Raw genomic sequence first — 11,907 nt, 5'->3', positions numbered from 1 at the left:
TCTTTCAAGTGAATATTGGCTCTCTCAAATCTTAAGCAGCACATGAAGCATAATTTAGTGTATAATCTTAAAAAAACTTGCACGCGTTGGTTGAAGCTTAGATTGTCATAATGACAATTTTAAGAAAGAAAGTGCCTCATCTGCAGCGTAATATGTTTTCTAGATGCTAAAAGAGTACTGTATTCCCCCTCTTTTAGAAGCATCCTCTTGGTAGAACTTTTTTGTCTAGGAAAGACGTCAAACAATATCATGGACGCGCGTGCTTCATACGGCAAGATATACCAAAGAAGGTTAGTTGGGATAGCTACTCAACACAATCGGGTAACCAACCACTTAGGTGGGCAAGACTCGAGAGCTTTACAAGTCTTCCATGTCTACTGGTGAAATGAAGATGACTTGCATGTTGTGTGGAAGAAGTTGGCCTTTGCTGGAGTTGATTCCGTTGTCGATTGGGCTGACAGGTCAAGTCTTCTTCGTGCAGAAGCGGAGATCAAAAGTAGTCCATGGAATGGGAGAATTTTGCGTACATCCCTTTCCTTTCCTCATCAGTTGCTTTATAAACCATGCATGCTGGCTTCGTGATTATACCGGCCATACACCTCCACCTTCTTCCTGTTCCTCTGATTGCGGCGGCTAGTGGGGGCAATGGTGGCAAGTGAGTGTTTTTAACATGGAGAGTGAGGTGTTGGAATTAAACTTATTAATCTATCGTAAAGAGATTCAATCTATCAATATATCGAGAGAGAAGTTCATTGTATCAAAAGAAGAAATATATTAAATATGTATAGAAAGATAAATTAAATTAACTAATGATTTTTGAAAGAGTTTTTTAGAAAAAAAGTGATTTATTTTAAAAATAATTAATATAATATATTTATGGAGACTTTATAAACCATGTTGGGTTATGAAACATATAAGTGTTTGAAGTTATAAAATGTTTTGAGTGAAAGATAAGAGTATTTTACTTTGTCCTATTCTTCTTTCTATCTAGTTCAACATTTGATATTAGAGCTTGGGTTAAGATATTTTCTCTTCTTCAAGCACCGTCCAAATCCAGATAAAAAATATATATATTATATAATACATCCAAATGAAGATTCTTCTAGGCTCTCAAAATATACAAGAGTTTGCATAAGATAAATTTGTTGAACCAAGTTCAATAGAAGGAACAATCAATATAGAAATAAGAAAATAACTCAAAGATAGAAGGAAGTAAAAAATGACTTTGTTCACAATTTTCCAAGGGCTTGATGATATAATATTTGAGATCATCGCTTCAGTAAATACTTCAAAAGAAGCTAGGGAAATACTTCAAAAAGTATTTGGTGGTATGGATTAAGTAAAAAAGCTTCGTCTACAGGTTTTAGGAACTGATTTTAAAAAATTAAAATTAGGTACTTCTAAATCTATTTCTAATTACTTCTCAAAAGTCTTTTCTATTGTTCATGAGATGAAATGGTGAACAAATAAGTAATTAAAGAGTAATAGAAAAAATACTAAGATCTCTATATCTAAAGTTTGATTTTATTGTTATAGAAGAGTCAAAAGATTTAGAACAAATATCTTTAGAACAACTAATGTGTTCTTTTTAAGTTTATGAACAAAGACTTACAAAAAGGGGAGAAGAAAAATATATAGAGTAAGCACTACAAACCAAGCTTACTCTTGAAAACAAAGGTAAATTAAAATATCAAAGAAAAATAGGTTGTGGACAAAGAGGAAGAAGTTGCAAAAATTTGACCAATTAAGAATCTCAAAACAATGAAGGTGATGGAAAAAATTCTAGCCGAAAAGGCTAAGATTATGGTCGAGGACGTGATCGAGGCCGTGGATGTGGTAGAAATTCTAAAATGTCTGAATTTCAATGCTATGTTTGCAAAATTTATGGACACTACTCCTAATGACTTATAATAATAATTTGAAGAAAGATTAATCTATGACATAGTATCAAGTTTTGTTGAGAAAAAAAAGAACGAAAATCAAGTTTTATTAATGACTTATAATAATTTGAAGGACGATCAGTTTATAACATAGTATCTAGATATAAGAGCTTCAAATCACATGTGTGGCATCAAAAAAATATTTTCAAAAATATATACAAGTTATTTTGGGAACATTAAATTTGGTGACATATCTCAGTAAGAACAAAGGTAAAATTTTTCTTAGATTTAATAATGATAAAAAAATATATATATATTTCAAATGTTTATTATGTTCATAATATGAAAAATAATATTTTGAATTTGAGGCAACTACTTAAAAAGTATTATGATACGAAGATAAAAAATATGAGTCCCTTAATTTGTGATAAGAATAAAACATTAATCTCACATACGAAAATGCTGAAGAACATAATATTTCCTCTACATTTATGCATATTTAATTGGTTAAATGATTTTAAAACTGATATTGAAGATTTTTTTACATTATGACATCTTAGATAGACTCACTTAAATTTTGAGACTTTGAAACTTCTAGAGAAGTATAATATGGTGATAATAATACCAATAATTGATCACCCATCAAAGTTACGTGAAGTATATGTCATCAGTAAGCAAAAAAGAAATCATTTCAAATTAAAAAAAATAAAAAAGCATAATATCGATTTGATCTAGTGCACTCAGATGTTTGTGGCCCTATCAATCTAGTATCACTTGGAGGAAGTAAATATTTTTTTTACCTAATGATCATAATAGCAAATCCTAGGTTTACATGTTAAAGGAAAATAATTTTTTTTTAAATAAATTCAAAGAATTTAAGAATTTGGTTGAAATTCAAAGTGGCTATAAGATTAAATATTTAAAAATAAATAGGGATGATGAATATTAAAGAAATTTGAAAGTTTTTATAGAAATAATAAAATTTTATATCAATTCACCGTATCGTACACGTTTCAACAAAATGATAACTCAGAAAGAAACAATAGAACTATACATAATATAGTTAGATGCATGTTAAAGAAAAAAGAATTCTTAAAGAATTTTGAGGAAATGCTATAGCTTGTGCAATTTATTTGCTTAACAGGATTTCATTAAAATGAATTGATAATATTACACTAGAAGAAGTATGGAGCTTATAGAAACCAATATCCTCTTGGATGTTGCGAAGGTCAACATACCGATTAGGCAATACGTCGAGGGAGAGGATGATATGTCGAAGGAGAGAACGAAATGTCGGATGAACCAATGACATGCCGAACAAAGGATTTATGCTTTGTAATTAATTGTGTCTTGATCAAAGTAATTTATAGTATAATTAAATTGATTTGTAGTGAAACTAGGCCAACTTAATTAAGGGCCCATTGGGCCTGATTTAGGGTTGAGTTGGGCTCATTGGGAGGTTGATTTAGTGACCCAAAAGTTGGGTCAAGCATAACATAAGTTCAGCATAACGTAAAATTAACTCAAGAATATTATGTTGCTCAGTTATGTAAGGACCGAATGAATTTGACAATGCAATAAAGATTCTGAATGTCTCAGATACAGTAAAGTACATTTTATCTATAGAAAAAAAAGGTGCAGTTAAGAATCTAAAATGTTTATAAAAAATGAAAAATTGTACTTGATAAGTCAGTTACACTAAGCTCCAGAATCTTGACAAATAATGATCAGGGTATTGTTTTTGCTAGAAGTAAAAAAAAAAACTAACATGATAATATCTTATCAATTGCATTAATTCAATCCAATGATAATGTATGATAAATCAAGAGAGAAATTCTAGTATAGAATGAGAAACATGCTGTCGAAAGATACAACATTTTTGGGTAAAGCAACTTCATAAACAATCTTCTCCAAGAATACAATCTTCTCCAAGAATGCAGTAGCTCAGATCATAGAATACTATTCAACATCTTTTTTACCTGAAAGATGATCTCTAAGACTTCCACGAGCAGCATATTCATAAACAAGTCCAAGTTGATTGCTGTCTCTACAGTACCCGATCAAAGACACTAAGTTCCTGTGATGGACCCTCGATAAGAGAAGAGCCTGCAACCCAAAGAGGAAGATATATACTTAATTTCATCCATAACCTATTTGTTCATTAAAATGCTAGTCCACCAAAATGCATTCATATAGATTGCATACCTCGGCTTGAAACTCCTCAGATGATGTCCCTTTGACCATCCGATGTGAGTGCAAAAGTTTTACTGCAGCTTCAGTGCCATCATGCAATCGACCATGGTAAGTAAACATTCCCAAACCCCCCCTTTCCAAGTACAAGATCAAAATTGTTGGTGATGGCCTTCGATTCATCATATGTAAATCTATGGGTTTCGGGTATAGCAAGAGCGTCTTGAATTGGCGGTGCTATTATTTCATTAAAAGAAACAAAAAAGAGTGCTGTTAACACTGCTTCTCATTGTAATGAAGGTGAAGTTGCTAGTACAGAATTCCAAAACATGCATCCGCAAGTCACTTGTAACCTCCAGAGAGAAATTTCATGAGCTATGATTCATAATAACTCATATACCTACCGATGATCACTTTCCATTGTCTGTATGTTAAATATGTCCAGGATCATGTAATTAATTTAGAAAAGTTGTGTAGATAATTCTAAAACAGACTCTATAATAATGAGCGTAAAGAACATTGATGAACCTAAAACACACTTTACAAATACAAATGTGAAAAAGTTAGCTAAAAATTAACTGACTTAATTTTAGGCAATCACACTTATATGCAAGGTTTGTCAAGCTTTGGTAGAATGATAGATAATAAATTATTATTTATCAACCCACTAGTTGTTTATAAGTTTGTATTACACATGGCTTAAAAATTGACTCATTTAATCTTGATCTATTTGATAAAGAACTTAGCTTTATCAAAATTTTAATCTCAGGCAGAATTTAGACAAGACTAGAATTGAAAAAGATCAGCATAATTACACCCCAAATCAGAGTTGGGAATGTTCATCATAATGAATGGTCTTATGGAATAGAAACTTCCCTTGAAGTAGTGTGTGGTATCAACCGTAAGCTCACATCTGTTTTAGCTGTTCGCTCCAACTAAACCATAAAAATATTTAGATAAAGATTTTGTTTGGATGCTAACATCTATGGCAGATACAGTAACCAAGCAAGAAATCCTTGCTTTACGAGTCTCACTTTTGTTACCGTAGATAAAAGAGAAAAAAAAATCTTTTCAGCAATAAAAGAAGTTATTTTTCTCTCTGATATCAGAGAAGACATGTCCTGATATTATTTATACAGGTAAGAAGAGTTCTATCTCACTTCTAACATTGCCTTTTTGCTGAAGAAGAAAAGGACATTATAGAACAAAATTGTATGTTTATAAGCTGTTACTTTTTTAAAACCACTTACATAATTTTGTTGTATATTTTCTTCTCCTCAAGAAGAATAAAAGCAATGATAGGAGCAGCAGTATAATCAGCACTGGGACGACAGAGATCAGCACAATGGTGACTGTAGCAAGCTTCCTTCCTTCGCTGCCAATTTGACATGTACTATGACAGAGACATATATCCGGATTGTTGTCCACTCTTTGCAGAACATAAAGTTCATAAGATATTAGTATTAGGTAGAAGGAATTGTGGGAAGATTTGGGATGTTAGACTACAGCACAAACCTCAACTCAAGCAATCCTTTTGATTGTCCATCACACAAAGAAGCTGGAATAGGCCCATTGAGTCGGTTTTTTGACAAAATTCTGCAAAAAGTTTGATATTGCTCATCCATTAGCATATAATATGTGGAGAAAAGTCCTGAAGCATGCGCACGACAAAGTTGAAGTTTTCGATATTGAAAACGCATGCACCAGGTGAATTGTGTAAGAGAGAAAAATCTGTTCTTGCACGATGTTATAATTATGCAAACATCAAATAGAAGAAGAAGACTGTAAACAACCACATTACATAGAAATTGATCTCAAACTCCATAAATATAGCAGCCCATCCTTTCTTAGATCAACAATACAAATTCTTTTTTCATCGATCACAACCAACATCTAGGAATCCAAAATATCATATAAATAAAAAGTAGAGTGATGACATACCTTCTCCTCATCTACCGGAAAGCCTAGGATCATCCACGCTAGAAATTTTAGGATTAACGTCTCAACAATCGTGGAAGAATTAATTTCCATTGCACCCAAACCCAATCATACACATCATCAATGAAATGGAAATAAGCATGCCTCCATGCGTCTTTGAGGAAGAGAATACCACAAAATATCCAAAATCCCATCACAAATCCTAGTACCATGCTAATATAGAACCATAGCCAATCGGAAATCTCCTTCTCGTGCTCTTGTATATCAATTTGAGTTGTTTTATTATCAAAACAACTTTTGGAAGTGGGTGGTCCACATAAGTCGGCATTACCCATGTAAATGGATGGATCATTGAGTGTTTGAAGTTGACGACCAGATGGTATCATTCCCGAAAGATTATTATATGACAAATTCAAATAGCTCAAGAAATATAAAGCCGATAAGCTCTCAGGAATACTACCATAAAGATCATTTATCGATAGATCAAGGGATTCTAATGATTTCATTCCTCCTATCTCCCAAGGGATTTTTCCTTGTAAATAATTTCTTGACAAATTTAAGTTCTTGAGTCTTGCAAGGTCTCCAATTCCTTTCGGGATCTCTCCGATTAGACTATTATTTGAAAGATCCAAACTTTTCATAAGTTGCATGCTGCATTTTAAATAATGAAGATCTTGTCCCTTCGTAAAGATATCTAATTCATTAGAACAAAATTCATAATGTTGTGATGTTGATCTCATAATATTTAAATTACCAATGTTGTGAGGTATTGAACCAGAGAAGTTGTTATTCGCAAGATCCAATATTTGAAGCCGTTCAAATCGAGCAAGTTGCCAAGGAATAACTCCTGAAAACATATTTGAACGTAAACGAAGCACTACCAGTTGTTGTAGATTTTCTCCCATCCATAGCGTTATGCTTCCGACAAGATTATTCTGAGTCAGATCAAGACACCATAAATTTGTACAATTTTTCAATGACAAAGGAACCTCACCCGAAAAACTGTTATTTTTCAGTTGCAAAAGTGAAAGCCCACTTAAAAACCCGATCGTGTATGGAATTTCACTCGACAAGTGGTTGTTGCTCAAATCTAAGAACTGAAGATTTTGTAATGATTTTCCCAGACAATAAGGTATCTCACCAAATAATTTATTGTTCGAAAGGTCAAGGAATTTAAGATATGTCCATTGGCAGATTGACGAAGATAAGCCACCATCAAGCATGTTATCTGAGAGTGCCACTGATTGAACATAGGGCCATATCGGCAATTGCCCTGTAAAGGAGTTATTGGAGAAAGATAGAATATCCAGTGTGGACGGTAGCATCGTTGGTAACGAGCCTTCAAATCTGTTGGAATCCAAATATAATCTTTTCAACTTGGTGAACTTTAAAGAAGACGGCAGCTTCCCTCCTATTTGATTGTTGGAAAGGTCTAAATCTATAATGGTAGAAGATGAAATATTCCAAAACCAAGCAGGCATTGTCCCTGCAATTTTACAGTCTTTCAAAAATAATTCTTCTATCTGTGTTTGAAACTGTAACCATTCTGGAAATTGAGGTCCCAACTGACAATTGGTTAAACCTACTAATCTGAGTTGGAAAGGGGGGATCCAACTCTGGCCAATTGATATGGTGATGGAGTTGCCATACAAGTCCAACCCTCGCAATCTCGTAAGATTCTCAAAATGAACTTGTGAAATAACACCTCCAAAAGAATTTTCACCGAGATTCAATTCAGTGAGATTAGACAACTTACCAACGGAAGAAGGGATGGAACCGTTGAATAAATTAAATCCGAGATTCAAAATGATGAGATTCGTCATTTGCTCCAGCCAACCGCTTAACTTCCCTTCGAGTTGATTGACTCCTAGATTAAGAACAGTAAGAGAGCCCAAGTCTCCAATTGCATCAGGAATAACGCCATGGAATCCAGAATTATAGAGATCAAGATGGGTAAGACTAGTAATATTCCACAACCATTTGGGTAAGGTGGAGTTGAAATTATTATAGGAGAGATCAAGCACAGTAAGAGAGGAGGTGAAGTTGACGTGCACAACAGAAGCCGGGATGGTCTTGAGACCAACGGAAGACATACTTGACACTTGGAGGGATGGCAGCATGTTCACCGATGAGAACCAATCCGGGACATCAGTTAGGTTTAACCCGCTCAAGTTCAGGTACTTCAAGGACCTGAGATGGGAGAGCCAGTCGAGGTTGTCAACATGGGATGTAAAATCTAAAGCATCGCTTAGATCAAGAACGTAGAGGCTCGAAAGGTTCCCCAGCCGAGCAGGTATTCCTCCCAGGTATTCCTCCCATGAATTCCGGTATGCGGATCCCGCTGAAATTATTGAAGCTAAGATCCAAGTGCTTCAGATGAGATAAAGCAAGCAATGACGAGTTCATCATCCTCTCACCGCGTAATGCCCGATCAAACGTATTCCGGAGGTCGAGCATGACGACGTGGCCAGTGGTGGTGTCACAGGTCACTCCCTTCCATGTGCAACAGTGGTGGCCCGTCCAAGAAGATAGCCGGTTATGGGTGTCGTGGATGCCGGCTTTGAAGTCCAACAGTGCCTCCCTCTCCATGCTGAAACACCCACTTGTCACCGTGGCCCGGTGGAGGAGGAGGGCCAAGAGGCACAACGAAAATGATGATAAGAAGCGTAAAGGGAAACCCATGGCGCGCAGTTTGATCTCCCTCCCTTACCTAACTACCTACTCCAAGCCGCCACAGTCAGAAGAACAGGATGAAGGTGGAGGTGCATGCTATGTGTGGTACCCATTATCCATGATATATAAATTGGGCATAGCTCACTCAGCTTGCTTGCTATGTGTGGTTGGAATAATAAATTAAACTTTATGGTTAGATAGAATTTTGATTTATGAATTCTATCCAAGATATAATTAAAATTGAAACCTTAAGTTTACCCTTTATAAAATAAGAGCTCATGTAAAGTAATACTTTAGGTATAAAATTTGAGATGAGAGATGAATTAAAATAGATTAAAGTTTTTATATTAAATACATAATTTTGAATTTTGAACTCGCTTCCTTATTTTTCTCTATCGTCACTTTCAACATAACATCATGTGACGTAAGAGTGAGGGCCAAGTTTTTGTTCCATCATCGTAGGGGTAAAATGAAAGCCACCATGATTAATACGGCATTTTGGAAACTGATAGCATCGGTCTCAATCGGTGGGATAAGCACTGTTTGACAGACGAGCGGTGACTTGATTGATGCAGATAAGATGAGTGGTGAGAAGCCTCACATCCCTAAGCTGCATTCCATGGATTCTTTTTCTACATGTCGCTGGCCAAGAAGACTTTGACTTGCGGTAAATTAGAATTTAGATTAGAGTTCTAAATAGAAAAATTAAATTTTATGAACATAAGGATGCGCCAAACAAACTACAATTTGACTTGCGATCAACATCTATCATTTTCTCTTCTTCTCTTCTTTCAAGTGAATATTGGCTCTCTCAAATCTTAAGCAGCACATCAAGCATAATTTAGTGTACAATCTTAACAAAACTTGCATGCGTTGGTTGAAGCTTGAATTGTCTTAATGACAATTTTAGGACAGAAAGTGCCTCATCTGCAGCGTAATATGTTTTCTAGATGCTAAAAGAGTACTGTTTTTTAGAAGCATCCTCTTGGTATAACTTTTTTGTCTAGGAAAGACGTCAAATAACATCATGGACGAGCGTGCTTCATACGGAAAGATATACCGAAGAAAGTTAATTGGGATAGCTACTCAACTCGATCGGGTAACCATCCACTTAGGTGAGTGGGCAAGACTCGAGAACTTTACAAGTCTTCCATGTCTACTGGTGAAATGAAGAAGATGACTTGCATGCTGTGTGGAAGAAGTTGGCATTTATTGGAGTTGATTCCGTCGTCTATTGGGCTGACAGGTCAAGTCTTCTTCGTGCAGAAGTGGAGATCAAAAGTAGTCCATGGAATCGGAGAATTTTGCGTGCATCCCTTTCCTCATCAGTTGCTGCTTTATAAACCATGAATGTTGGCTTTGTGATTTGACCGGCCATACACCTCCACCTTCTTCCTGTTCTTCTGATTGCAAGTGGGGGTTTTTAACATGGAGAGGGAGGTTTTGGAATTAAACTTATTAACTTATCATAAAGAAATTCAATTTGTATCAAGAGAAAAAATAAATTAAATATCTAAAAACAAATCAAAAACTATTGGTTAGAGGTTTTTAGAAAAGAATGATTTATTTTAAATATAATTAATATAATGTATCTATGGGACTATATAAACCTTGGGTCATGAAACATAAAGTTTTAAAATTGTGATGAGTTTTGAGTGAAAGATAGAGTATTTTGCCTTGTCCTACTTTTCGATTGTGTGATAGCCATCATCTTACTCTTCCATTGTGTGATAGTCATATCTCTTTTTACTATCAAGTTCAACATTTGATATTAGAGCTTAGGTTAAGTTATGACCTCTTCTTCAAGCATCACTCAACTCTAAATCTTTTGATTAACAAAAAAAAATTATGACATGTGATAACAAAGAGATTTTCTCAACTGCATAGCAGATGTGATTTTCTCAACTGCACGAGGAAATCTCGCTGCTCCATTGAGGAAATCCTCTCATTCATCATATATAAATAGGCACCATATAATACTAATTGAGATGTGTTTTCCTTGTTTCTATCATTTCACTCTTCGTTTTATCAATATGGTAAATCTAAATGAATGTTCTTCTAGACTCTCAAGATGTATGAGAGTTTGTAGAATATGAATTTGTTGAATCAAGTTAAATAGAATGAGCAATCAATATAGAAATAAGAAAATAACTCAAAAAATAGAAGAAAAGAGAAAATGACTTTGTTCACAATCTTCTAATGGCCTGGTGATATAATGTTTGAAGTCATCACTCTAGTAAATACTTCAAAAGTATTTGGTGGTGTGGATCAAGTAAAATAGCTTCGTCTAAGTTTTACTAGTTGATTTTGCAAAATTACAATAAGATATTTCTGAATCTATTTCTAATTACTTCTCAAAAGTCATTTCTATTGTTTATTAAATGAGACAAAATGGTGAACAAATAAGTGATGAAAGAGTAATAGAAAAAAAGTACTAAAATCTCTATATCCAAAGTTTGATTTTATTTTTATAGTGATTAAAGAGTTTAAAGACTTAGAACAAATATCTTTAGAACAACTAATAGGTTTTCTTCAAGTTTATAAACAAAGACTTACAAAAAGAGGAGAAGAAAAATATATATAGTAAACACTATAAATGTTTACTCTCGAAAATAAATGTAAATTAAAATCTCAAAGAGAAAAAGGTTATGGTTGAGGATAAAGAGGAAGAAGTTACAGAAATCAGACCAATTAAAAATCTCAAAACAATGAAGGTGATAGAAAAAATTTTAGCCAAAAAGGCTAAGGTTATGGTTGAGGATGTGGCCGAGGTCGTGGAGGTAGTAAAAATTCTAAAAGGTCTGAAATTCAATGCTATGTTTACAAAAGGTATGGACATACTCCTAATGACTTATAATAATAATTTGAAGAAAGATTAATCTATGACATAGTATTAAGTTTTGTTGAGAAAGAAAAGAACCAAAATCAAGTTTTGTTAATAACTTGTAATAATTTGAAGGAAGAACAGTTTAGGTTACCTAGTATCTAGATATAGGAGCTTCAAATCACTTGTGTGATATCAAAGGACTATTTCAGAAATGGATACAAGTAATTCCAAGAACATTACATTTGGTGACTTATCTCAAAGACTAGTAAGAGACAAAGGTAAAATTTTTTTTAGATTTAATAATGATAAAAAAATACATGTTTCAAATGTTTATTATGTTCCTAATATAAAAAATAATATTATGAGCTTTGGGCAACTACTCACATGTGAAAATGATGA

The 11,907-nt window shown here is 34.0% G+C and overlaps 1 protein-coding gene across 1 annotated transcript; it reads right to left on the bottom strand.

Annotated features, from left to right (window-relative positions):
• Positions 1 to 3,644: 3,644 nt before the first annotated feature.
• Positions 3,645 to 8,749, bottom strand: LOC135671519 (receptor-like protein EIX2). Its single transcript, XM_065179714.1, has 5 exons — positions 8,426 to 8,749; positions 6,012 to 8,349; positions 5,321 to 5,666; positions 4,086 to 4,307; positions 3,645 to 3,986 (listed from the first exon to the last, which is right to left on the bottom strand). Exons 1-2 carry the CDS (start codon positions 8,688 to 8,690, stop codon positions 6,065 to 6,067), a joined length of 2,550 nt encoding a protein of 849 aa, XP_065035786.1. The 5' UTR covers positions 8,691 to 8,749; the 3' UTR covers positions 3,645 to 3,986; positions 4,086 to 4,307; positions 5,321 to 5,666; positions 6,012 to 6,064.
• Positions 8,750 to 11,907: the final 3,158 nt, after the last annotated feature.

Source organism: Musa acuminata, unplaced genomic scaffold (assembly GCF_036884655.1).
Source record: "Musa acuminata AAA Group cultivar baxijiao unplaced genomic scaffold, Cavendish_Baxijiao_AAA HiC_scaffold_1139, whole genome shotgun sequence".
In the NCBI taxonomy this organism is placed as follows: domain Eukaryota; kingdom Viridiplantae; phylum Streptophyta; class Magnoliopsida; order Zingiberales; family Musaceae; genus Musa; species Musa acuminata.
This window is presented reverse-complemented; position numbering and strand designations above follow the sequence as displayed.

What these genes read in the sequence shown, in the direction of transcription:
- LOC135671519 (XM_065179714.1), bottom strand. Translation starts at nt 8,690, where the DNA reads ATGGGTTTCCCTTTACGCTTCTTATCATCATTTTCGTTGTGCCTCTTG. An exon ending in GTTTGATCGGGCATTACGCG is followed by an intron (nt 8,350 to 8,425) that starts GTGAGAGGATGA and finishes CAATAATTTCAG; the next exon opens with CGGGATCCGCATACCGGAAT.